The 27,532-nt window shown below is 39.2% G+C and overlaps 1 protein-coding gene across 2 annotated transcripts in view; it reads left to right on the top strand.

Moving 5' to 3' along the window:
- fat3a (FAT atypical cadherin 3a) overlaps positions 1-27,389 on the top strand; it is a 228,471-nt gene extending 201,082 nt beyond the window's left edge. Inside the window, exons 21-30 of one of the 2 annotated variants that reach the window (XM_088346268.1) lie at positions 6-140; positions 239-393; positions 2,567-2,809; positions 3,332-3,578; positions 6,994-7,147; positions 8,435-9,120; positions 11,591-11,695; positions 13,630-13,689; positions 18,929-18,964; positions 23,558-27,389. In XM_088346268.1, the coding sequence (XP_088202394.1) occupies positions 6-140; positions 239-393; positions 2,567-2,809; positions 3,332-3,578; positions 6,994-7,147; positions 8,435-9,120; positions 11,591-11,695; positions 13,630-13,689; positions 18,929-18,964; positions 23,558-24,165 (2,429 nt within the window). In that variant the 3' untranslated portion in view covers positions 24,166-27,389. The remainder of the gene's footprint in view (positions 1-5; positions 141-238; positions 394-2,566; positions 2,810-3,331; positions 3,579-6,993; positions 7,148-8,434; positions 9,121-11,590; positions 11,696-13,629; positions 13,690-18,928; positions 18,965-23,557) is intronic. The other variant, XM_088346269.1, reaches the window with a different exon arrangement.
- Positions 27,390-27,532: the final 143 nt, after the last annotated feature.

A 27,532-nucleotide genomic window follows, 5' to 3' on the forward strand; every position in this document is an offset into this window, starting at 1 on the left:
ATTAGATGCCAATTGTGCTGTATCGACAGAGCAATGTGAAGACCAGCAGTGTCCACCAGACATGCAGTGTGTCTCAGTGGACGTCAACAGGGGGCGTTTTGCATGTCAGTGTCCGCCGGGCAAACTAGGAGAGTGTGCAGGTGTGTTTTGGTACCATGACTTCAAAATTGGGATTTTCTGGCTCTTGCACTTTTGTGAATTTGCCTTCATATTGCCGTGTTTGTGTGTGTGCATTTAGGTCATTCGTCTTTGAGTTTCTCGGGGAACAGTTACATCAAATACCAACTGACGGAGCGACTCCAAACAGAGCTGAAACTGAGTCTGAGGATCAGAACGTTGCAGACCAGAGGAATAATCATGTACACTCATAGCGAGCCTTGCGTCATGCTTAGGGTATGTTCTTGCCATGGTTGGCCTTGTAAATAATAGCAATGAATCACATTCAAAACATTATTTTCCTTTAAAAGTACAGTGTGTATTATTTGATTTCATGTTGCTGTTTGCCACCGGTGTCAAACAGATGGAAGGGCCAAATGAAACATTTAAACTACAAGGCGAGGGCCAGACTAATCAAAGGAAAATGAACGTGAAAACAATTAAAAAACTGATCTTCGTGTATGATACAATGATGAACCAAGATTATCTCAGGGGCCGGATAAGGCCTGCGGACCTTGACTCTGCCCTATGTGGTGTATGTTGTAGTGCAGTGGTCCCCAACCTTTTTTGTACCACTCTAATATCTGACATTATTCTCCTAGCCCAATTATAAATCTTGTCATATATTAACAGTAATAATATGCCTGAATCCACTGTGTAATCAGTAGACCACTAGGGATGTAATTTACATAGGAAAAGGCATTTGATTTTGTCTCATCATCACACTACTTTTACTCAGGGTACGAGACAGAGACGAATGTTAAAGAATAGAGATAACAGAAAGTTGTCCTAAATATATAAATAACAGTAAAAAAAAAACAACTTGTTGGTGTATCTGATGAATATCCGGACCTTGAAGGACATGAAATAAATACATTGTAGATTTTATTGTGATATTGTGTTGAACTTTTAAGCTGTCTGTAAATTATTTGTCAGGGCCCTACGTATTTTACGTGTTAGTAAAAACAGTGATTATGAGATAAAAGCTACTCTCGCCACTGCAATCTGGGTTCAGATCTCATTGCATCCACCATTTAATGATATGTTTCGACTGATCAACCAAAGAGCAAACAAAAATGAGTGCTAAAATTGCTAAATTGATTAATTTGCTAGTATAAAAACACACACACAATAAACTTCGGAGACTAATTTTGATTTGACAACACACCATTTGACTTTTTTTTTATTACCCAGCCTTCTTAAAGTTTTTGGGTACCCATAGCAGCAAGATGGCTAACAGCTATGTCAGTTTCCTTTGTGATTAGATCAAATCAACTGCCTTTTCCAATGTAATTGACATCACTAGTGATCTAGTGCAGTGATTTTCAACCACTGTGCCGCGACACACTAGTGTGCCGAGAGAGATCGTCAGGTGTGCCGTGAGAAATTATCCAATGTCACTTTTTGAAATTCAAAATTTTATAAAACATTTATGAATCATTTTCTGCAATTATGTCATTGTCAAATGTCTGTGTGCTGTAAAAATTGGGGGCATTATAAATCATATTGTAATTAAACATACTGTTTAGTGTCATTTTAGTTGTGTTTCCAATGTAAAAAACGTGCCCTGGCTCAAAAAAGGTTGAAAAAAAACACTGGTCTTGCGATTAGGATTCACCATTCTTACCGCTGCAATCTGGGTTTAAATCTCATTGCATCCACCATTGTGTAAATATAGTCAGCGATTTTTTGGGATTGATCAACCAAAGTGCAACCAAAAACAAGTGCTAAAATTGGTAAATTGATTAAAATCGTAAAAACACAAGTAACTAGACGCCCTGCAATTGGCTGGCAACCAGTTCAGGGTGTCCCCTGCACACTGCCCGGAGATGGCTGGCATGGGCTCCAGCACCCCCGCGACCCTACTGAGGAGAAGCGGTGCAAATAATGGATGGATGGAACTACAAAGACTGATTGACTAAAACACACCATTCTACCGGTACCCATAGCAGCAAGATGGCTTACAATTATGTCAATTTCCTTTTAAGTGAGACTAATGTTATATAAAATAAATGCAAATTTCTTGACCTATAACTATTTAAACAAATTGCACGTTTATATGATACTTCATAGAATAGAATAGAATATACCTTTATTGTCATTGTTACAACATGGGATATGTTGTGACAACGAAATTGGACGACTCCAGTTCCACATTTTACAGTGAGGATAAGGAAAACAAAGAGATAAAGGAACAAAGAAGATGTTTTAACTGTCTTTGTTGTATTTTTGCTTAGTATTTTTTAACGAATTAAGTTTTTTTTTACCATTATTATGCATTAAATGATACTCACAGTCCTTTTAAGCAGAGCAATTTTTGTAAATGCCAATATTTTTGGAGGTGCATTCATCTACAAGTCGAGCCCTTGTTACTGTCACAGACAATATGTTTCTCTGCCTGTGTGAGCAGCTGGACGAGGGAAAGCTGTGGTTCCAGCTCAGCTGCGCACCTGGCACCGGAGTTGGTGACAGCTCCGACATGTTGGGGATCGCCGGCTTGCAGATCAACGATGGCAGCTGGCACACGGTGGCAATGGAGCTCAACCGGAACTTCAGCAGTCTCTTCTTGGATGACAGCTATGTCGAAAGGCGCCATGGGCAACCCTACATGCAACCTCTTTCTCTCGACAGAACCATGTACTTCGGAGCGCTGGTCAGCGAATTATTTTCTTTTTTTTAAATTTATACTTTTCTTGTAAACTTACTTCGGTGCCCCTGCCAACTCGGAAACTGGTTGGCTAAGTTATAAGCTTTATCGAACACTGATATTATGCCCCAAGTCCTTCAGAAATCTTTGTGAAGGCTGCCATGCAAATATTTGAACCTGGCAACAAGTAATGGCTGAAATTGGATTGGTTAAATCCTTAAATATGAAAGCATGCATCTTGTAGGAAGCAGCACAACCAATGGATTAGTAATGAAGGGAAGTTGAAAGAAAGTTTGGAATTACTTAATAATCATTCAAAATATAATCAACAACACATGCTTTAGATATTTTAAGGCCAGCAGGGAAGGCCTTAGTGCCCTGACGGCTTACCAGTGTTAAAAAGATGTATTGCAAGTTATTATTAAGTAGTGAACGTGTACTGCATGTAAAGACACTGATAATTGTATTGATTCTTACGCCAGTTTAGGAAACAAATACTGACTTAACTCTTCCACTCAACAATCTCAGGTGCAGCATCCCACTTCACGCAGTCTCATTGACTCCCAAAAGGAACCAAAAGTGCTTGGGGGCTTCCAAGGTTGCCTGGACTCAGTCACACTCAACAACAATGAGCTGCCTCTGCAAAACAAACGTTCGCAGTACGCGGAGGCGGTCGAGCTAACGGAGCTTAAGTTGGGCTGCATTCTTTTCCCTGATGCTTGTATGCAGCAGCCATGTCGCAACGGGGGAAGCTGCATCAGCCTGCCATCTGGCGGTGAGTGGAAACAATTGCAAAACAGGGCACACTAAAACAGGTTGCTCAATCATGATTGAGTCAAGTCAAGTGATTTGAATAGCCCTTAATCACAAGGAGTCTCAAAGCCTGCACAGACCACGGACTATTACAAAAACTATTACTACACCATTCCCTGATCCAAAACATAGTCTATTCTATATTCATTGAACTAAAGTTTGCTTTAAAAACCTTCATAAAAGAACTTCACTATTCAAGTTGTGTTTATTTATGACGCCCTTAATCACAGAGTCTCAAAGGGCTGCACAGACCACATATGATTGCAAACCACAGACTATCAATACACCATCCCCTGATCTAAAACCTACATGAGGGCAGGGAAAATATGAGGAAAATGAAACCTTGGGAAGGGACCGCACATGAGGTAATCCCCCTTCTAGGATGACCAGGCTGCAACTGATGTTGCAATACACAGATAGTGTCAATGTTAAATATAGGTCATTCACACTATTCACATTAGGGGTGCATTCCAATCGAATGCATAACAAGTGTGTAATATATCTCTGTTGTAGTTTTAATGGAGGTAAATGGGCTGCATTTCTATAGCGCTTTTCAAGTCAATGAAGACCTCCCAAAGTGCTTTACAATGTGCTTCACACGTACCCAGTCTCACACACATACACACCAATAGCAGCCATGCATGGCGCCGGTCTGCTTATTGGGGGCATTAGGGATTCAACACAGGAGCCGGGAATCGAACCTGCGATCTCTTGATCCTAAGACGAGTGCTCGACCTCCTGAGCTAATGCAACCCAGGTGTGTAAAGGTTGTTTTACCTATCATTGATCCCAGGATGATGCCGATCCCCAGGGGTTTTCTGAGTGAAGAGTATGGCTCTGGATTTGATTAAAATCATCAAACAATAGCTTAAACAAAACAGATGTGTGGGACACATATTTAATACCTGCACAGTGTCTCCAACTTTTGGGCTACAAGATTATACTTTGTCCCGCTTGAAGTTTAAAGGTGGTGTACGTAGTTTTAAAATATTGTACTTGCCGACGCCATCTTATGGTGGAAATCATTATTGCAACTTCTTGTGTTGCGCGTGCATGTGTGTGAAATTCTTAGATGCGCTCAATAGACCCTTGCTTTTTCACCTTTTTGTTTTTTGGTTTGGAATTTGGACTGCATTTACCTCCATCATTTTCATCCTGGAATAAAATAAAACCACGACCATGTGCTTGATGTCACTTTGTCCCTGCCTCCTTCCTTTTGGCCGGAACATTGATGATAAAAGTAAAAAAATATATATCAAAAAGCTATTTGAACTCAGTTGGGCATCGTTAACACATACCTCATAGAGACAAGATATAACTTTGTACTTTTAATCTCAAACTACGCACCCCACCTTTAATGTTATTGCGCCCCACGTGTGATATGGATGCTAAATACTTAGTAATTGATTATGCAGGGCTCAAATTGCACACGCTAATGTTTTGAGATTGATGTACGTCAGCCCTGGAATTCGATTGGCTAACTACTTTCTGGTTCGACTAACGGCAGTGACATAGATTTCAACAAATTAACTGCTTCAATAATCATTTTTTGTGATTTGATCACAAAATATTTAATTTTAATTGATTCGCTGAACTAGGGTCTCTGGTGTTGTGGGAGGATATCGTCACACCTGAAGTTTAAAGGATAGTAAATGCACCTTGCACGTAACTTTTGGCTCTATGCCAAGTTTGTTAAATTTTTCTACTCACATGTTTAGTTTCTTTTTCCTTATTTATTGCTGTGTTGTTGTCCTTATTGATGACAGACTGATTTTTATTTTTTTTATTTTATTCAAATTGTTTTAAATAAAATGTAAAAAAAAAAAATGCTATGGGCTTTTTTTTTAACTTTGTCACTGGGAGGTCGCTGGTTCGCGCCTCGGCCGAGTCATACCTAATTGGTATAATGGCGGCGCCCTCTGTTGGCTGCGGCTGCATCGACTCGCTACAACGGGTCAGGTGTATCGACATTTCGTTCTGTGTACATTGTTACAAAGAATGACAATACAAAGGAAATTATTATTATTATTATTAATAAAGTGAAATTGCACCACTAAGGGGCAGTGGCATTCTCAGTGTCAGAGTGTTTTGTTTACATTTAGCCTCCATGCAGTGCACAGAGTACAATCATTGAGAATGAAGCGTCGACATGAAGAATATCAGACCCTAAAATGACAATATGAAAATAATATTTAACACGAAAATGGAGACAGGCAAACACAGACGGGATAAAGACACAAAAAAGGCTCCTCCCGTAGCACTTCACTGCGATCTCGGAGGGAGACGAGGGGTGTGCTTGTTATGTTAAATATGTGAGCAGCAGACAGCACAAAGCCAAATAAAGTGACCTGTCACTCAAACATTACAACAATAATCACGCTAATAAGACGCTCGAGTTCATCTTCAGTAAAAACGTGTCAAGAAAATAATTTAAAAAACTATCTATCCATCCACCATCTTCCTAAGGTTTGCGTCACATGCGCGTTTTACATGACATTAGATTTTTTGCACCAATTAAACCTCGTAATGATCGGCGAGCTTGACATGGAACGCTTGAGAGCCATTTTTTTCCAAACGATTTGATCACTTATCTTGTCATTCCTGTCTCCCATTCGTCCAAACGGTTGCATTGATGTATGCGAACCACTGTTACTTTTAATTACGAGGGTGTTTGGGCTACCATTTGCCTTAAAGTCAACGTGAGTCCCCGTAGATTTCCTGAACTTTTTAGCTTTTTTTGAGTCAGTACGTGTTACATTTCGTTAAAAAATGCAAAATAGTCCGCGTCAATGTGCGTTATTGCCATGACTTACTTTGTAATGGTTTAGCGTCACAATAGACGTGTACACGTGGTGTATTGTTTCTTTGATATTGGGCTCTGATGACATCTTAAGGTTATTAGTGTTTTTTTTTCTGTAAATAACCACTGTAGAATAAAAGTCCACAAATTACAAAGTGAAGAAGAGAATTTGAGGGCTCTACAAAGAAGCAGATAGGGTAAACAATGATGTTTTTCCACTTTTTTTCTAGAAATGCAATTGATTGGCATTTGGTTTGAACTTAGAACAGCTTCAAAACAGACACAACAATAAAAATTCTGGTATTTGCTTGTCTCCGTTGGCTTTGACGCACATTTACTGGTATCAATACTGTGATGAGCAGACTTTGGGGCTAATTGTCATTTCCCGTTGCGCTCTGATCACCTTGGTGTAATAGTCTTTGGGATTTTTGCGGGGTTTAGGGCTATACAAATTAACATGACTTGACTTCTACTTGGAATGTCCTCCTAAATTGAGTTGATCCCTTTCCCCTTTTTTTTGTAAGATGACTGAATTCTCAGTTCTGCATGTTTTTTTGCCACCCCTCTTGTCTACCAGGATACTCTTGCAGTTGCAACCCTTTGTACACTGGAGAGCGCTGTGAGATCGAGATAACTGCGTGTGTCCCCAACCCGTGTAAAAACGGCGGAATGTGTAAAGCGATCGGCTATGCATTCCTCTGCAGCTGCAGGCGAGGCTTCATGGGTTTGACGTGAGTATTGTGTTCAAACCACAAACAAAGCTATAGGGAATTGAACTATCAGAGTGGGATCAGAACAATGAACATATTTTGGCGGCTGTTTGATTGTTGGGCAAGTCAAAACGCCTTGGTATTATTCATTGTTATAATTAATGTGAAATATTCTCAGTTGCCAGTAAGGGTCGTACAACTAGTGTGCTAAATAAATGTGAATCTTAAAAAAAAAATCATCATCACATTGTACTTTAATTTTATTGAGAAATTACTTTAATAGGCTTATTACTTTGTTTATAGTAACAACTCATATGAGTACAAAGTATGTGCAAGCACCAAAATAGTAACTTCAATTTAATGATCAAAGTCAGCAACAACAAATGTTCTTTCGATCGGCACTACAAATAAATTGTGCGAGCCACTCTGTGGATTTTTAGTTAGACTTTTTCACCTCATATACAAGGCCGGTCGATATTTGGTAAATGCGAGTAAAACAAAACCTTCTTGTGCTAGCAAGTTAAGTGCGAGAAAATAGAGGTTCAGACGACCAGTTCATATTTAAAATAGCTTACATACATAAGTTAAACTTTAGAAGAGTCAACTTTCCTTGGCTTGCACCAACTTTAAATGCATTGTTAGTGTTGGTGGGATCAATAATGACAATCTCCTATCGTCATATACAACAATATATTGTTATTGAACTTACATGATATAAAATTTACATTTTCTTAAATGTAATTATTATTGTTATAAGAATTAATATTACAATAGGAGAGCTACTGGCTAGCACCAGTAGAAGCAAACTTGAGTTGCTTGTAGCGACAGGCTCTTATGTTGCTTTTGAAAAGGACTGTTTCCCCTCGGAATTTAAAAAAAATTGAGCTTTTTAAAATTTTGATTTGTGTACTCATACACACAACATCAGAGTATGTTGTTTTTGTAAATTGTGACTTTAAACCGCAACTCAACTTACACATGTTCCCTTGCTCTATTTAAAGTCGTACTCCTACTCCCCCTGTTTTGGGTCAACAATGCGCACGCAAGCTATGGTGATACCTTGATGACGTGGCTGGAAAAATGTCTTATAACACACTGAAGAATAATTAGCCTGACAGCAAGTGAAATAGAAAAACAAACTCAGAGATTATATTTACAACAAATGGTGTTAAGTAAAGTATTGAATATATGTTGAATTTGTTTTCTTTCAAAGTATTACATGTATTTTGTAAGCTGATATAGTGGCCAAGATGTGTCCTTTTTTCCCGACATTCTTTCCCATCTTTTTATCCCGACTCGTCCATGAAGCAGCTGTGAGAAGGACGTGGACGAGTGCGACCGCAATAATCCAGAGGGCGAGTGCGAGAACGGTGGAATATGTGTCAACACTTACGGCTCCTTTTACTGCAACTGCACTGCGGGTTTTGTGGGCCAGCGATGCAGCCTGCGGCCAGTCGTGGTCCCTGATATGCAAGCCGGAGGCCACGCAGCAGTGGGCAAGGAGGAATTGATTGGCATCGCCGTGGTGCTGTTCGTCATCGCCGTCCTGGTCGTGCTGTTCGTGGCCTTCCGCAAAAAAGTCTTCCAAAAGAGCTACTCGCGGAACAACCTGTCGCTGATCCAAGACCCCGCCACGGCAGCCCTCCTCAACAAAGCCAACGGTGTCCAGTTCAAGACCTTGCACTGTGCAAGCGGAGACCCCTTAAATCTCTACGCTGAGACTGGCCTGGTTGGGCCCCCGCAGGTACCCGTCCGGCCAATGGCCTACACGCCTTGCTTTCAGGGCGACCCGCGGTCCACAATGGAGAAGATGGATGGGCGAGGGGCGGAGCACACAGAGATGAGCACATTTCACCCGGAGTCGCCCAGGATTTTGTCGGGCTGCACCCGGAGAGGGGTTGTGGTGTGCAGCGTGGCCCCCAACCTGCCCCTTGTGTCTCCCTGTCGATCAGATTGCGATTCCATCAGAAAGAGCCCATGGGATAGTGATGAAGGTGAGTGAACTAGGACGTTTGGGTTACATTTTTGGATTAAGTGACCATCTGATTAATTTAAAGTTTAGTAGACACTCAGAATACAAAGAAAATATATTGATGCATTTGGAACTTGCAAGGAGATCAGAGAGAAGCCAAACATCTGATAAGTTATGAGCCCCTTTTTATTAAATATCCTAGGTTCCAAAAGCTAATCCGACCTAAAGGGTGTTGAAAATCAAACAGCAACACAATTGGCCGATAGTGGCAATAATGTAGACCTGGGTCACCAACTTTTTTGAAGCTGAGAACTACTTTATGTTACTGATTTGCCTAAAGGGCAACCAGTCTGATATGAATTTCTAAAATATTAAATTGTTCTTTCTTTGTTGTCACTGTTATTACCAGATTGTAATTATTACAAGTAGAAAAACAATAGGGGCAACACGGCGGCGCAGTGGTTAGCGCGTGTGCGGCATAGTTCTAAGGTCTTGGGAACCTCCTGTGTGGGTTCAAATCCAGCTACTGGACTTCCTGTGCGGAGTTTGTATGTTCTCCCCGTGCTTGCGTGGGTTTCCTCCGGGCACTCCGGTTTTCTCCCACATTCCAAAGACATGCATTACAGGTGGATTGACCCTAGGTGTGAATGGTCGAGCGAGTTGTCTGTCCCTGTGTGCTCTGTTCAGGGTGTCTCCTGCCCAGTGCCCGATGATTGCTGGGATGGGCTCCAGCACCCCCGCAACCCTACTGAGGATAAGCGGTGCAGCTAATGAGATGAGATGAGAAAAAATAGGCTGAGTCAACCACTTAAACATCATGCCAGATAGAAATTACATTGCCTAAAAAATCCTAATGACCCATTTCTGGTGCACTATTTTCAGAACCCGTCCGTGGCTGCCACATTGGCGATTCCTCATGTAAAAATAGTACTCAATAGTCAAAACTATAAAACAAATAGTGCACAATAATAGTAAAAATAAGAAACTGACATCCTATGCAGTCTCCTCTGCAGGTGTCCAAAATTAAAAACAATAAACTTATCACCAGCCTCGAATTTTAAATCGTTTTATAATAACAATCTGGGCTTCAAATATTTATATCCTTTACCAATTGTCTTATTTTTAATATTTTGGTGGAGACAATTCCCACCGGGAAGTAAGCTGCTCTGTTGAAGAAAACCTCTCTTCTCCCATGCAAAACAACCAGTCGCATTTTGAGCTCATCTCACGGTGCGTCCGGAGACCAAACACGCAATTGAGAACTTTTAAATAATCAAAGGAAAAGCCTTGGCATCTGAATGTTGTTTTACATTATGTTCCAGATGTTAGATATGTAGTACTTTAAAATTGAAATTTTCAAACCAACTTGAAAATTACTGATGTTAGGGATGCAGTAAATGAAAAAAGTGACGTATTTAAACATCATGTTGCATTGGGAGCTCCGTATTTAAATCACTTAAAACACACTTTGCTTGGTCTTTAAGATCTAAAGTCTGGAGTGGTGAAGTTAAAGAAACAACATAACATCACTAAAACCAACAAAAGAAAAAAAATGTTCAAAATGATTTATTTTGTATATTTTCTTATACATTCACGCAATGGATCTTTTTAAGGATTTTTGTTGTTTTTTTACCTCATAAGTAAGTGAAATCACGGTTCACTATTCAGCAATCTAATGCACTAATGAGGATGTAACTGCGGACAGCTTTCTCGACTGTTGATGGTTCCTGGCTTGTCATTGGGTCGTGACAACGTTGGCACCAGTCCGTTCCTAAATGTCGACAGCCTCGTTCTTTTTCTGTCTTCTTTTCCTTCTGCCCCCTTGGACTGTGCCCTGTAGAATGTTGTTGGCCATTCCTGATGATCTTGTGAAATGACCATACGACTGAAGTTTTTGTCTGCTCACAACTGACAACAGTTCTTCGTAAGGTCCAATATGCTCCGTGATGGTATTTCCCACTATGTTGTTTGTCACATGGGCTAAGTAGCAGATATCTGAAGGTTTCCTGTAGCATCACATTTCCATGGCCTGAATTTGCTTTTCCAGTTAAGCTGCGAGAGTCCATGTCTCCCAAGTGTAGAAAAAGATGGAAGTAACCAGCTCTTGCATGAGTCAGATTTTTTATTTCACTTCTATGTTCTGATAAAACGTTTGTGGTTTCAGCTATCCTCGCCAGGGTTTTTGGTTCTGAACCCTCTTCTGATATGACAGCTCAAAGATCTTTAGTGAAAATACAGTGTTGCGTGCTTGTTTGGGGTGGTACTGGCCCTAGGGAAGAGACTGTTTCTGTTTTACAACAAAAATAACTTATCTAGTATGACAAGATCCAAGAAAAAATCCCTACATGAACCATACTTGCCATACTCTGCCAGTGGGGCTAGTGTTTCTTTATTGCAGTGTAATTATAGTTATTATCATTTCTCATTCTGATGCACCAACATCACCTAAGTTGTTACAATTTGTCCCCTGATAGCTTGTCTTCTTTTTACAGGTAAGATGGCTGAGGAAGTAGCTTGTCTCTCAGGGAGCAACAAGGGCAGTAATTCTGAGGTCCAGTCGCTGAGCTCCTTTCAGTCCGACTCCTGCGATGACAATGGTAAGAGACCCAACCCGTTCTTCCCAATTGTCTGGAATACATGTCAAACGTCCTTTGAGTTGAGTTAACATTTCCCAAATATCTTTGCCCGTTTTGAAACGACTGCCACCGCGACTAGGAAAATGTTCGGCTTACAACAGAATACAACAAAAAGAGGTTCTCGTGCGTGGGTGAGAAGAATGATGACAAAATAATTTAGGCGACAACCAAGCCAATGATCTGGATTTTCTTTTGTAACTCCTACAGCCAAGTGGGCCTCATATATTATTTGCAGAGCTGCAGCTGCGACTAGCTTGCTCTTGTTTGCTCATTTGAGCTCCTTTTCATGCAAGTGTAACAACATTTTGGGGTTTCTCTTTAACAAAACTAAGCATGCACTTAAAACAGGCAAGTATCGTTTCAGAGAAAAGTCACAAAATTGAAATGTAACTAACTGCAATAGACTGATTATTTAGTCCGGCGGTTGGTAACCCAAAATATTGAAAGTGCCATATTGCACAATAAAAAAAACATATTGGAAGCTAGAGGTCAGCCCGACCCAACCCAAGTTGTGGGTATATATGCTCCAACCCCCACAAACCGTACTTCAGCCCTGAACTGTGCATTTTGGCTGGACTACGCAACTTGGCGTTTACTCAGGGCAAAGTCCCCCAAATCAAGTGTGCACTGCAAGTGCAGCGCCAGAATGAACAGTTTGGCGCTGAAGTGCGCATTTTGGCGACATGCAGCAAACAAGTAGAAGTGAAACAGCACCAAAAAGAAAACAAAATCACATTCTGCAGATTACAAGCTAGAAATACTGAAATATTTGGCCGAAAATCAGAAGGAAAGTATGTAAAGCTTGTAAGCTATTGGTGAGAAACGGAAATAACGTCTGACGTGAAAATGTCTTTGGCTTATTGATTTTGAGTTAAACTGGTTTGGTAAGGCTGTTCTTTAGCTAAATGATTACTTGAGTAAAAGTAAGTGCATGCTGTGCAGATGCCCCGAGTAGGGGAAAAAATACAACGAGAGAGAAGTCCGGCTGGCCTGGGCCCAAGATCTTAACTCCATTGGGAGCCACAAAAATTGAAAGCCGTATATAAGCCTTATAAGGAACTGTATTTATCCATACTCGTTGGAAAATGTTAATAAGGATTGTATCATGTTTATCCTCCTTCAGTAACCATATAATTTTCCGTTATCATTTTCTAAAAAGCCCTAGAAAGCCACTCGGGGAGTGCCAAAGAGCCACATGCAGCTACAAAGCCGCTTGTTGCCGACCCCCGATTAAGTCAGTGAATTATTATTGAGTAAAAAAAAAAATCAGTATTCTCCCTAGGACCGTTTTTTTGCTTCCTGCATGATTTATTTTCACATGAAAAACAAAAATAAAAATGCTAAATTGACATTTTCCAATACAGATCCTATTTGCTCCGGTAGCATGTCCATCAGATTTGACTTTTAGTGTTCTGTCAGTTCTGTCTTTGTCCAGAGCTTTGCAAATGTCTGAGTGTCTTTATTTGATTATTTATGACATTGCTTCCTTAAGAGTCTGTTTCACTCAACAGTTAGGTTTCAAAATGTTAACATCGTAGCCTAATAATCAAAGACATTCTTTTAACCCAATTTTCTTTTTTCACATTTCATGCCAATGTGATTTTACAGGAATATTGCTTTGCGCCCAACCAACCAACCAACCAACCCCACTCAATTTTATTTTATTTATATTCATTTGAAATGTTTATATGTTTGCATGTTTGTTTGAAATGCAATCATTTCCATTTTCAAGTGCAAAAAGTGTAAGATTGTTTTCCAGGTGAATGTTTTTAGTAAAGTTGTCTTCAGTTAGAGCAGGGATGGCAAGTGACAGGGTTTGGAGAGGATGTCTTAAACCGAAAGCGACATGCTGAAAGACTGTCTTTCCAAATATATCTCCCTTTTCCTTCCAAAAGCTTCCATAGTGACCGTCATTCGACTGGTCAATGACGCTGTCGACACAATCGAAAGTGAAGGTACCACATCACACCCACTTTGCATCTCACTTTTACTATTCCACTCTTTTCCTTTCTGGCATTTTCTGTTTTTTCAACTGCATTTTGAACAAAGCACCATTTGAACTGGCAAATATGGTACTATGACTTGATCTCTCATAAGGCGTCTCTTTAACTCATTCAATGCCATAACATATAAAGTCGTTTGCACCAGCATTGCCCCTTAGCGCCAAAACATTAAAATACGTATTTAAAAAAATATATATATATATTATAAAAGGATTTGACGCTACTCCTCTGTAAGTATCAAGCCTCTGGTTATGATACCAGTATTATAAATCACCATTAAATGAGGAAGCCACTTGCTATATCCAGTGAAGGAGTGTGTACAGGCGAAACCATATGGCAAGTAGGCATTGTGAAGCAGTGTGGTGAGAGTCGTGAGGCATGGACAACAAATACCAGTTATAACTCTTCAACAGAGGTTTTTCCTTTCAAAAAAGAGGACAAATTCCCGTGATACTGGTCTGGTCAGGAAGGGATGGCATGAAATGCACTTCCACAGTGTCACGGACCACAATTGCGTCACGTTAAGAAAGTTTATTTAAGGATGGGGGAAACAGGAGACAGGGTCTTGGAGTGTAGAGAAATCTTGAAGTGGAGATTTGGGACTACCTTTAAGTAAGATGTCTTGAAAGATGGAACAAAGAGGAAACCGAGCAACAAGGTTGGTGAGCGCAGTCAAACACGTTTTGGGTGTAGCTTTGCAGACGATCTGACAAAGGTTGGCTGCAAGGCAGGGCTTTAAATGCAGAGCTTGATTGGCAGGAAATTCAGAATAGCTGGTGGTAAATGAGGACAGACAGGTGGAACAGATCAGGGTGCAATGATAGAGCAGAAAGATGATTGGTGCTGGTTACCGTTAGAGAAAGAGCTCATGACACACACTTGCCTCGGAGAATAAAAAAACCATGGTGAGCAAGATCGTGTCATCAAATCACTGGACATAGCGGCGCTGATAGGTTCTTGCATTGTTCATGCATCCGTTCTTTGTTCTCGCAATAAGTTACTATTTTGCAAGCAAAGGGCAACTGCTGTTTTCTAATTAATGGTAAAAAGTAGAAACATACATTTTTTTCAAATGAAATATGAGATTTAGCTTTCTTTTCATATGGATTATGTCTATATAGCTACAAAACAACATTTTATGTAGGCCTTCAAAAATTAGTCAAAACGGCAAAATTTACGTGGCGCCGGCTCTCCCAATTAGAGAAAAAAATGTTTGGCATTGAATGGCTTAAATGCAAAGGAATTGGCTTTATCTCATGCTGCATTCTCCCCCCAGAATGCATAATAATAAAAACGATCATTTTAAGTTTTTGAGATGTGCAACCTGGCCAAGCCAACCTAAATAATTAGTGTAGGGGCGGCAAAAATACAGTTACAAAAACATGTTTTAATGCAGTCTTCTTTTGTTGCCAACTTGATCATCAGGATTTTTCCATGAGCAAGTGATTTATTTGAGACTGAACTGTATCATTCCATTTAGAAAAGTTTTTTTTTTTTACAACGGACAAAGCTTTGGAGTTCAGTCATATAGCGTAATGCGAACTTTAACAATCTATAAACAAATATTTATATTACATCTGTTTCAGACCAAAAGTCAAGACAGTCAAACCAAAGAAAAAAAACAGCAATGTAACTCAAATACAAATATAACAATGTCTATGTGACAAATATAATACCTTTTATTGCACAATACCGGTATTTTGAAAATAAAGTCAGAAATTGAAAATACTGTAAACAATACAATGTAAAATACCTTTTACACTTCAAAAAGTAAAATACTTCTACTAAACAACTGATTCCGAAAAATAGTCAAGAGAGTCGAACCTTAAAAAGCAGCAATGTAACGAAAATACAAATACTGTATAACGTCAACAAAATGATTTGAAAATAAACTACCGCAAATAAAGTGTAAGGCAGCACGGCAGGGCAGTGGTTAGCGCGTGTGCGGCACAGTTCTGAGTTCATGAGATAGAACCTTCCTGTGTGGAGTTTGCATGTTCTCCCCGTGCTTGCGTGGGTTTCCTCCGGGCACTCCGGTGTCCTCCCACATTCCAAAAACATGCATATCAGGTTAATTGGCCTGTCCAAGTTGTCCCTAAGTGTAAATGAGCGAGTGACTTGTCTGTCTCTGGCTGGCAACCAGTTCAGGTTGTCCCCTGTCCACTGCCCAAAGATAGCCCTTGGATGGGCTCCAGCACCCCTGTGACTGTTCTGAGGATAAGCAGTGCAGATAATGAATAAACGACAAAATAAAGTGGAAACATAATCGGATCCAGTTTGAAAGTTATAATGTAATGTGAGACCTCGCTACTTCGCAATTCCACGTTTGCGGGTTCAGAGCTTCGCGGGTCTAAAAAATAATAATAATAAAATAAAATTATATATATATATATATATATATATATATATATATATAATATATATATATATATATATATATTTTTTGAAAGCATTTTTGAAGGGGTGTCGGTACTTCGCGCATTCACTTTTCACGGGTGGTTTTGGTCCCCATTAACCGCGATAACCAAGGGATTACTGTATGTATAATCTCACGACCCGCTAACATTTTGACAATTTGAAATAGGAAGATGGTATCGATCCCAAGACAATAGAATCGATCTGACTCTTAACTCAGTATAGATAATATCGATGTGGAGATTATTCCGCCCACTCTGGTTTGCAGTTATTTTTTTATGGGATAACATTGTGTAAAAACAACTTTTAACTTTGAAATGCCACTCTTAAATGCTACTTAGCAAAAAAAAATCCAAATTTGATAATATGATTTCCAATGTTTGGCAGCTGTATACATACAGGGGGTTCCCAAATATGAATTCACATTCTAGCAGCTGATAACTCAATTGTTTTGTCTTGGACTGAACCCATTGAACCAACTGATGGCAACACGTCTTGACTTTAAAGAAAGAAAATATATTCAAAGATTCTACCAGACATATGAAAACGCAACTAGTTTTCCGGTAAATCAACATAGTGGTCGATCGTAACATGTGGACTCTCAGGTCCCCAGGTGGCGCAATTGTGTCTGTTAATCGAACCATTTACCGTAAATTCCGGACTATATGCCGCTACTTTTTTCCTAAATGTTTAGCCCTGCGGCTTATTCAGTGAAGCGGCTAATTTATGGATTTTTTCAAACCGCCAAGAGCAGCGCAGGGGTTTAAAAGGTAAGATTGAGATCAGATAGCAGCCAAGAAAGACTGCAATTGCATTTATTTTCTGTAAAGTTAAGCTACGTTCCGATACTGAGATAAACGCCCTTGATGGCAATAGTTGTGAGAAGGAAGTAGAAGACGATCTACTGTGGATTTCATATTTACGGGATGCTTTTTCCTTACACGTATGTATGATACAATGCGAGCGTGATCCTACTAGCGTTTTGGTACCTTTCAAAGGCACGGTTTGGGATGAAAGTTATATTATTATTATTAAAGCTTTGAAAACTCTCTCGGTGTACCGTCTTTCTTCGTAAATATGTGTAACCATGTATAATATGTATTTGCAACTATATTTTTTTAATGTATTTATTTTAGAGATTTATTCTGTTATGTGTTCTACGGACGAATCAAAAATAAGGGGCGGAGCAAACGCGGGCTGATGGGAAACGTGGTAAAGCTGAGTTACCGGTAAATCTGTCTGTTGTCGCAGCGGACATTAGTGAATATATATTTTTCCCACCCTTAACTTTGGAAATATATATTTTGTTTCCTTGGATTACTTTCAACGAGACCCCGACGTTACAAGTCTGGATCATATCTTAATTACGGGTAATCATTTTTTATTTGTGATGTCAACTGTGGATCCGAAATTGTGTACTTTCTTTGAAGTTACAATTGTGGATCTTACACTCTAACCTGGGTTAGACTTGCAACCTGCGGCTTATACATAGGTGCGGCTTGTGTAAGTAAAAAATTATCAAATCACTCAGAAAGTTGTGAGTGCGGCTTAGAATCAGGTGCACTCTATAGTCCGGAATTTACGGTAATCTTAATGTGGCCTCAATATATCACAATCTTTATGGGAATGTGTTTCTTGATTACAACGTTCCACGTACCACTTGCAGTACTGTACTCTTCAACCTGGATCATTGTCATTAAGAGCATGGACCACTCTTCGGTGTTCATACAGGTGCTTGAAATCCTTGAAAAATCTTGTTTACAGGGATTGATGATTGCAAAATACATGAGACACACTGTTTTTCTTTTTTCTAACGGTACTGAAGAAATTGCAAAATCAATTTGGACATGGAAAAGGTGAACAAACTCTGAATCTTGGAATTTACCTTCTCCTTTGACGTTTCAGGATGCGATAAACAAATGATTTTAAAATGCCTACCTTACTACTAGCATACCGCAAAAACTTTCTTGACCTTTGTTAAAACGTTTCGAGTAATCTTGTCGATGTACGTGGTGCTATGTAAATATGGACACCCTCAACCAGAGGTATCCAAACATTTCAGAAAGTGGGTCACATTCGGTAAGCTGAAAATGTGTGAGGGCGTACTATTCAGCCTGGCATTTTTTTTGAACAGTCTTACATAAATTCAGTGAAAGGTTTGCAGTGCTTGGCGATCAGCGTCTCGACCTCGTAGCTCGCCTTTGTTGCATTTACTTTTGACATGTAGGCCTCGTGAAAAAGCGCTGCTGGGCCAATAAAACAGTTGCCTCAACTTTTTACAACGTTCGTTTCCAGTTAGCTTTTGTAGTCAGCATGTTTTGTCTGTCTGTGCCTCTTAATCTGGGGTATCAAACAGGCGGCCCGCGGGCTGGACTTTGACAAACCTGCCCTTAAACAGTTTTACCAGCTTCCGATCTTTCTCTGATTAAAGTGATAGTAAATTGTGTTCATAGTCCTATGTAAACCCCCTTGTATATTATATTTGTGCCTCTACTGCGTTTTCATACTTCCAGTAGCGTTTTAGAATAGATCTCCTTTCTTCAAAGTCATGTTGCCATCAGTTCAATTGGTTCAGTCCATTAAGAAATAGTAAATAATTAAGTTATCAGCCGTTAAAATGTGTATACATTTTTTTGGGACACTCTATTATTATTATCTTTATTATTGAAAGCAGCAATGCTAAAAATGGTTTCAGACTCTCCCACTGTATCATGCAACAATCTAACCCCATGTGTACAAATGGTTCTAACCTCTTCGTTATTCTGAAAAATTACAGTGTCAGTGATGGACCAAGGCCAAAACTACAACAGAGGTGACAAATTCCACCTGTCTGTCTAGCTGTATGTAGTATATTGATCAATCTGCAAGGAGTAGACTTCAACTTGTTGGCAAATTCACATTCATATTTCAATGGGTTGTTATCAAGACAAGCTTTTACTCCTGGCAAAATGCAATAAGCAGAATTACTTTCAATTTATTTCATTCTTTTTTTTTACATACAAACTAAAGGCAGGCTAGCATTTTCACTCGACCAAAGTGGAGTCCTCTGTGATGACTTTATTAATTCTTGCCAGTCTAAGTCAAAGGTAAGATTGGGCCTAAATAAGCCAGCCTGAGCTAACCCAGGCCCACTGATATTAAAGCCAGACCCAGGCCAAGCCCCACCGATTAACCTGATTTGCAGAACTAAGCCCGAAGCATACTCAAATTTTACATTTTATTTGTAAAAACGTTTTTTATTTTTATGAGTCCTTACATTGTATATTTTTGCCTACTAGAGTGCAACCATAATCTTGTAACAATGCAATGGTGGTAATAAAGGTGATTCTGTAGGGAGGAGGAGAGGTAGTAACGAAATCTAAAAAAAACAAGACATCTTTTATATTTCGGTATCTGCAGAGGTTACATTAACCAACACTTTTTCATCATTGTCAGACTTTTTATAGAAAGAACAATGAGGATAATAGAAATAATATAAGTCAGCAAGAGAGAAGGGCCCCGCTGGACTCGAGCAAAATTAATTCTATTTTAGGCCCAACCGGGCCTGAAATTCAGTTCGTTCTCAGGCTTTGGCATTAGATCTTACCTCTCCTCCAAGACAGGGCAAGCACTTATGGTGCAATAGTGGGACTTTGGCACCACATGGCACTGCTGATTCACTTGCTTGAATTAGGGCACCAGCAACAACCAAAAGCGCTCACCCTTTATCCTAAAATTAAATAAGTAAAAACAGTTTTGCTGCAGCCAGGCAGTAACTGTTGAAATTAGTCTACTCCTTGTATTTGATTTGATAGTGCCCAAAATGGTCTTTTTTCATTGAGGTATATATGCATTTCATCAGCGATCGACTACTTCCTCCCGCAGCTTCGTGGAATGACGGCAAAGGACAATGACTTGCCTGTCATCCTTGTACCTTTCTCACGCCCTCCTTGCTTGTGTCTTTATCCCAGCTGCTGCATCTATTGTCCTTTTCCACTGGACTAATGATTGTGATGAAAATTTGATGATGCAAATGTCCATATTGGTGGAATTTGCAGTGTGTTTTGATGCATGCTTTTGTTATTGTTTGATTCCCCATCCGCCCTCACGGTTTTCTCCATTGTTCAGTTACATAAGTCCATGCTAGGTTGTCCTTTGGTTGAAACATTTCTTTCTTTCAGGTATGCATTGAATTTAATGTGCAATCTGGACTGCACAGTTTTTCCATTTTTCAGTTTTTTTCCTAATAAGGACTCAAAAGACATACTATCATTATCATGTTTGAATCACAATTTCTTTCAGACTTAAGTTTTTAGGAAGATCGTTTAAAGAGTGAAAAAAAAAAAAAACATTTTTGGGATAAGCTCTGCTAACAGCAAAAACTGAATCGGTTGTATGTTTAATATGAACACTGGAGACTAGTGTGATTTGGCACAAAGTGTACATATTTTAGTTAATTAAGATGAACCACATAATGTTAAAGGAGGGAATAGCAAATCATAGCCCGTGGGACACAGACGGCCCGTCAGTCTTTTTGTTCGGCTGGCTAAACAGCAATAGTAAAAATACAGTATAAAGATAATATATACACTGTTATCAAGGATTGGACTGGTGCCAACAACCCAACTCAGGCCAATAACCGTCAGCAGTGGAGAGAGCTGCATCCTTAGTAGGTCCCCGACGACCCAGGTGGTTAAGAGATCTGATACAGTGCCTTGCATATGGTCCTCTAAGAACTTTTGGACACACTGCCAAATTTGAGGCGTCAAACTTTTAGATAAATACTCGTACATATTTTCTAAGACTCAACAACTTGTGAGACAATAGTGAAAAAAACAAATGTATTCAACATATTGTGCTATCAAAAAAAAAATATTAAAGTGGGCATTGATTTAATACTTTGTACAACCTCCTTTTGCTTTTTCATAGGTTTTACACATCTTGAAACAAGTATTTGCTCATTCTTCCTTACAAAACAGCTGAAGTTCCTTAACTTTCCACAAATGCTTTATAGGATTTAGGTCTGGACTTAGCTTGGTCATTCTAACTCCTCTATATTGTTAGTTTTAACCATTCAATTGTAGATGATGCTTTATTTTTAGGGTTGTTGCACTATTGGAAGTTGAACCTGTGCCCCATTCTCAGGTCTCTTGCAAACTCCAACAGATTTTTTGCCAGAATCGCCCTGTATTTGGCTCCATCCATCTTGATTCCTGAAATGTGGCAATGGGGGGCCAATACTTTCGCTTAGCACTGTTTATACTGTAATTGTAAAATAAATAGTTTACACTAACCCAACTGAATTGGTGAATAGGATTGTTTTCAGACCTTTACGGAGCATGGTTACAAAAGCGAGACATTCAATACTGGCAGGACAATAGCTTGCACTTACCTTGATATTTTGTTGGGAGCTTGGTTTTCTTCAGACTTGTGTCCAGTAGGGAAAAAATGATTATCCCTTTCACAACCATTTTTGGCTCAGGGTTTACATACAACCTAAAATACACCTGTAACCAAATAGAAAAACTTTTTCAAACATTACATGAATTAACCTCTTCTGGGAATATTCCTGATTTTTCTTGAAATTTAAGTTTTTTCTGTTTTTGACATGAAAATCCACAATAACATGCATTCTATGACTGTCCTTATAAAAACTATCTTCATAATTGTCCAATCTACTCAGAAAACATTTGTTAAAGTTTAAACTTTATCAAACAACCAAAATAAGAAGAAAAGACATTGATAGATGTTGAACTTAAGGAGGACAGGGAGATAAGCCTTCAGATAAATAAGTTTAACCTTTTCCAAAAGGCCCTCCCCCAAACCCTTTCTTTTTCCTTTTTCTTGATTACAAAAGCAGATCCACCACAAAGGGTGTGAAAATCAAATAAGAGCAACATGATCGGCCGATAGTGACAATGATATGCAGAACGAGATATGTTCCGGACGATCGTTCGTGAGTTAGATTTGTTCATAAGTTGCTTCAGTGCTATATTTTGTATGTTTAAGGTTTATATAAGTATGTTTAATGCTTGCATAATTGACTTGGATTATTTTGTACTAAAAAATTATATGCTCTGTAAAGATAAATAAATTTAGGTGTAACTTAATTTTGGAAGACAAGCTTCAAGAGGTCCTCCTCTGTGTTAGAGAGTGGCCGAAATAAAGCGATCTAACCATTTTCAAGCTTTCTTATTCCTCTTATGTTTCAAAAGAAACGGCTTGCCTCTTCTTTACACTTTACACCAACCATATTGAATGGATGCAAGAGTATTAAACAACAAAAATGTCAAAGTTTTTAGTGTGCTAAATGCAAACCAAATGTTCTCTCCAGCTGTTAGGAGGGATTGTTGAGTTTGTATAGTGTGGTGAGTTGGTTCGGATGTAAAACTGCATTTACTCAACTGTTAACATGTAAATCTTTTTTTCCCCATTGTTTGTAAATACATGTATTGTGTCAAGAAAAGCTCACTTGTCATTTGTGATTATAATATTTAGGTTAGGTTACTAATGTACACTAATTTATAAAGCATGATACGGGGAAAAACAAAGCTTAAAATTTGGAGATGAGATTCTTTTACCTATCCGGCTCACCTCAGAACAGAAAGTCTGGATCGGGCCCCAGAGCCAATCATCACTGTTTGAGGAGATCGGGTTTGACAGTATCAAAAGGACAATTTTACTAATTTTGAATGTTTTTGTAACATGCCAAACAATGTCAGTTGTCTGTCGGATGCCATGCATTTTCCATAAATCTAAGCATGTATGATTTCCCCTGAATGGCTTCTTGTGCGCATGCTCTAGTAGTGATGAAACTAAAATTGTTCCTGTGCAAGTGCTCGCTTTGTAATTGAGTGTGACACACTTTCCAAATACCAAAGGCTCAGTGTTTCCCATAGAATATTTTGAGACCCCTGGCAGGTGGAATTTCTGGAGATGTCCGGCGGCATGCTCCCCAGAAGAAAGTTTTGTACTTTTTAAATTCAAAACCATCCATCAGATGCATTTTTAGAGCACAACTAAGAAGGAATGTGTGCCCTTGAAAACAATTGCATCATAAATACACTATTTATGAAAGGCAATGCCACGGCAAACAAGCCACACCCATAAAGCATGTTAATTGAGACAGTTTAATGCAAAAAAAAAAAACAATCTGCTGAGAAACTGAGAGAATCATCGCAACGAGTTTTGAATTGAATTAAAAGTAATACTCATATTGGTGATACGGTAAATTAAACAATTAGATATTTTTATTTATACAAGTTTATGAGACTCTGGCGGAACCAATTAAACCCTGGCGATCCACCAGAAACTTTGTATGGGAAACACTGCAGGTGTACTACATGGCTTTTTGCAGTAAAGACTATTCCACGTGGAAATTCCACTTTACAACATCTCAGTAACCATGTATTTTTCTGTTCTCCAGCATATCACTGGGACACGTCAGACTGGATGCCTAGCACCAAACTCTCAGACATTGAAGAGGCGCCACCCTACGAGCCTCCCCTGGAAGGAATCGCAGTGGGCACAGCGACACAACTCGGCGGAAGCGCTCGAGAGTTAGAGTCCGACTACTATCTCGGGGGGGGTGACGTTGACAGCGACTACCCACTCCCCCATGAGGAGGAGTTATTTATCCAAGACCAGTTGCCACCTCTGCTACCCAGTGAAGAAGACTATGCGGAACCCACTACGGTGCCAACTGCGAACCTTTCCCAGGAGAACACAATAAGTGGAACTAGGCACCCGCACGGCAGGCCTCAGTTTCACCCAAGTCAATACCTACCTCCCCATCACCTTCCAACAGGGGAGGTAGCGCAAGGGGACTTGAGTACCCCGGCCGGTAGGGTCGCCTCAAAAACCGGGGACTGTTGTGACTCTGCGTCTCTGGTTTTGCGGCTGTCTTCAGGATCAGATGTGTCTGCCACTGGCGGGCCGGGCGACAATGAACACGGCAGCAATTTTCACAGTATTGATGAACTGCGACGAGGAGTAACTATCATCACTGAGTCGCAGCAGCAAACTGAAGTGTGATTGATTGTACAGTGACGACTCACTGGAAGGAAGCTTGCGCTTACACTCAGTTTTATAGGAAAACACGTGCTTTTAAAATTCCATCAACTGAATCAGGGTTTCTCCCGGAAAACTTGGTAAGCCTGGTGACAGGGATGACTTGAGCCTAATTCAGCGTGATTTATATTGGTAAAGTAATATAAATGTAACTTTTCCATTTTTTAACGTAATAAAATTTATAATTCAATGTCCTTACATATATACAGCATAACATGTTATAAATAAATACAGCGTTACCTTTACATACGAGCTAAACCAAATTTTCAATACAAGATATTTTGGAGCAAAAAAATTCCTTTTGGAAGTCCAGGAACAAACTAACTGGTTTTCAGTTGTTTTGAATTAGGAACATTCTCTCAAGATACAAACTATTCTAGATTCGAGCTTGTCCCAGGAACGGAAAAACCTCGTATGTAGAGGTGTCACTTTATTAATAACAAAATCTTCTTAAACATTTTTAGTATAATTCACTCTCAATTCCACTCGTTGGCATTGATATGATAATACAGGCGTGTAGTGATGTCGAGCCGTCACTATGTGGATATTGTAGTTGACAAGCATTATGGGAAATTGAGTTTTTGGTCAAAGCACTCGTTTGATCTGTTTATTTTTAGTCACTTAGACGTTTTAAGCTCTCGCGAGTCACATCAAATTGTGTGGCAGGCCACATTTAGCCCGCAGGGCCATGAGTTTTACACATGTAGTTTGGTCTTTTTGGGCTTTCAAAAGTCCACGTAATGATGGTTTTTGGACTGCAGTAGAAGCTTGGAGGCCTCCCAGGCTTAGTAAGCACCGGGGTAAACCCTGAAATTAAAAAGTATTGAACAATAATACCACAATTATCAACATAAATCAATTATCTGCATCTGTCTACAATGATTGAAAAGTCCTTTCAATACTCGGAGAAGTGTCCCTTTTGGTTTAGCAAGAAGTCACATTAAATATCAGAACAAAAGGTTATAAAAAGTGATTTTGAAAGATCAACTCAAAATGAATTCCTATTCAGATGTGTGTTGGGAAGTTGAAAATGTCAAAAACAAGATGTTAACATGATTTCAACAAAAATGAGTGTTTGATTTCCCGCTGACACACACATGCCAAAGGAGTACTTCTTTCTAGAAACACACAAATTATCCCTAAATACCGCCTTTCTGTTTTTCCTTCTTGCATAATTTAAAGTGTTTGTACATACTTTGTATAATAGAATAATATCACTCGTAACCAGGTGGAAGTGATTCAAATGTTTTTTAAAAGATATGTATTTAATTTAATGTGGAATGTACCCCCATTGGACCCCGACTGGTTTTGTATGTAGGTTGAGGGCTTGCTTTTGATGCTAAAATATCAATTTGAGAATATCTTCTCAGAAAATTGGCATTTACTGTTACTGGACAGCAACTGAGAAAAATAATCAACAGAATAGGAAGCTCTCACCCACAATTTCTTAGACGGAGAAAAGTAATGTGATAAAATGGTGTATTTGAAAAACAATTAAGGCAATGCATTTACAAAGAGAGCACTCACACTCATTTTGATGTTGTATTGTTATCTTCGCTTTGTACAGTAATTTAATCTATTTGTCCCAGACACCCGACCTTAAAAATGTCAAAAATACAATCCTGTGCTCTGTGTTCATTGCAATTTGTAATTGGCAGGGACGAGCCGTGCATTTCACGTCTATGCCTTCAGCTTCAGTCTGAATTTGTGATGTGTCATTTGCGAAGTGGAAGTGAAAATATCATTTTCATACGCCCGGTTCTCTGAATCCGGCAACGAGGACTGCGTGTGGGGAAGGGGGGCTATGCGTAGGGCCCCACACTACACGGATGCGCAAAATGTAAAGCCTGTCTTTTGTAACAAAAACCAAGACTGTATTAACAGAGACAAAGAAAAACAATGACGGGTGGATAAGAAAAATGGAAGAATTCAGGGAGAGAAAGCTCAGCCCCACTCGAATGTAGTGATTGACATTTTAGGCCTGACCCGGCCCCAAATTCTGGTCAGGCTTTGGCTCGGGCTAAAGAGCTTACCTTTAGGCTGAAATAGCGGACAAAACTTTTTCCTCTTGCAAAAGGCTTGTTTGCTTCAGAGTTGTCCGACCTTTCGCTATTAAATCAACAAAAACAACATATTTGCTTGTGCAACTCGGTCTCAAGTTAACGAGTTTTGGGGCAATCGCTTTGGTGGATTACCGTCTCCTAGCCAAACGCTAATAGGCGCTCAGACGCTAACTCAGAATCTGATTGGCTAAACCAACATCTCTCTCGAACATTGATGTTATACGTTTGAGGGCCTCCAGAAGGCTTTGTTAAGGCCTCTGGGTAGATTTCTGAGCCTAGCAACAACTAATTGCTGAAATGTGATTGGTTAAATGATTGGATATGAAAGCACACATTTGGAAGCAGCGCAGCCACGGCAAATCAATGAAAGGAAGTTGAAAGACAATTTGAAATTATTTTAGGTATTGATGGACAAAATACAATAAACACATGATTCAGATATTTTTTGGGCCAATAGAGAAATGCCTTGCAGGCTCAGATGACCCACCACCGGATGCTGTTTTTTATTTGACACACTCAGAAAAAATAAAAAATGGTGGTGAACTTTAAATGTGAATGAAAACTATTGTAAAGCCGCCACTAATTTTTTGAACGGTTGCTGCTGATTGCCTTATAAGATTTCAGTTGTTTTCATATTGCATTTTTGAGTACCCCATCAACTCAAATGTATTGAGGTCCAAGAGTCTGCTAGTAAAATGAAGCTTAATATATCTTCCTTGTAAAAGATGTAAGTTTGTGTTCAAATCTTTGTACAGTGTACAGTTTTTTGTTATAATAAAGATTTTTATAGTTATGAAAATGCATCCCTTGTTTATGAGAATGTGTGGAAGACGAAATTATTACCCATTGTGGTCATTTCTTCTCTATCAGACGTCTATTGAAATAATTAAATACAAATGCAATATTAGATTGATCCACACAATGTATCATTCCAGATGAGACTTTTACATTGATGTAATTTGCAATAATTAGGCTGAATTTCATAACGTGTGAGTTTTTCCATGGCAGTATCAAAATATGAATGACATTGTATATGCTTGTTTTACAGGAACTGTACATAATTGTTTAGGGGTATTTTTATTGAGTGCAAAGAATAAAAATAAAAGATGTTTTTTGCTCATGACACACTCCGCCTGTCCTTTTTGGGGGGGAAACATGGCAATTTGTTATAGCTTGTGATCATTGGATTGGTCACGATCGACAAATGTAGATTCTTTCTTGAACACTCGATGAAACAAGTTTAGGTGACGACAAAAGTTAATAGTTGT

This window comes from Urocampus carinirostris, chromosome 10 (assembly GCF_059441175.1).
Source record: "Urocampus carinirostris isolate Australia breed hairy pipefish chromosome 10, RoL_Ucar_1.0, whole genome shotgun sequence".
In the NCBI taxonomy this organism is placed as follows: Eukaryota; Metazoa; Chordata; class Actinopteri; order Syngnathiformes; family Syngnathidae; genus Urocampus; species Urocampus carinirostris.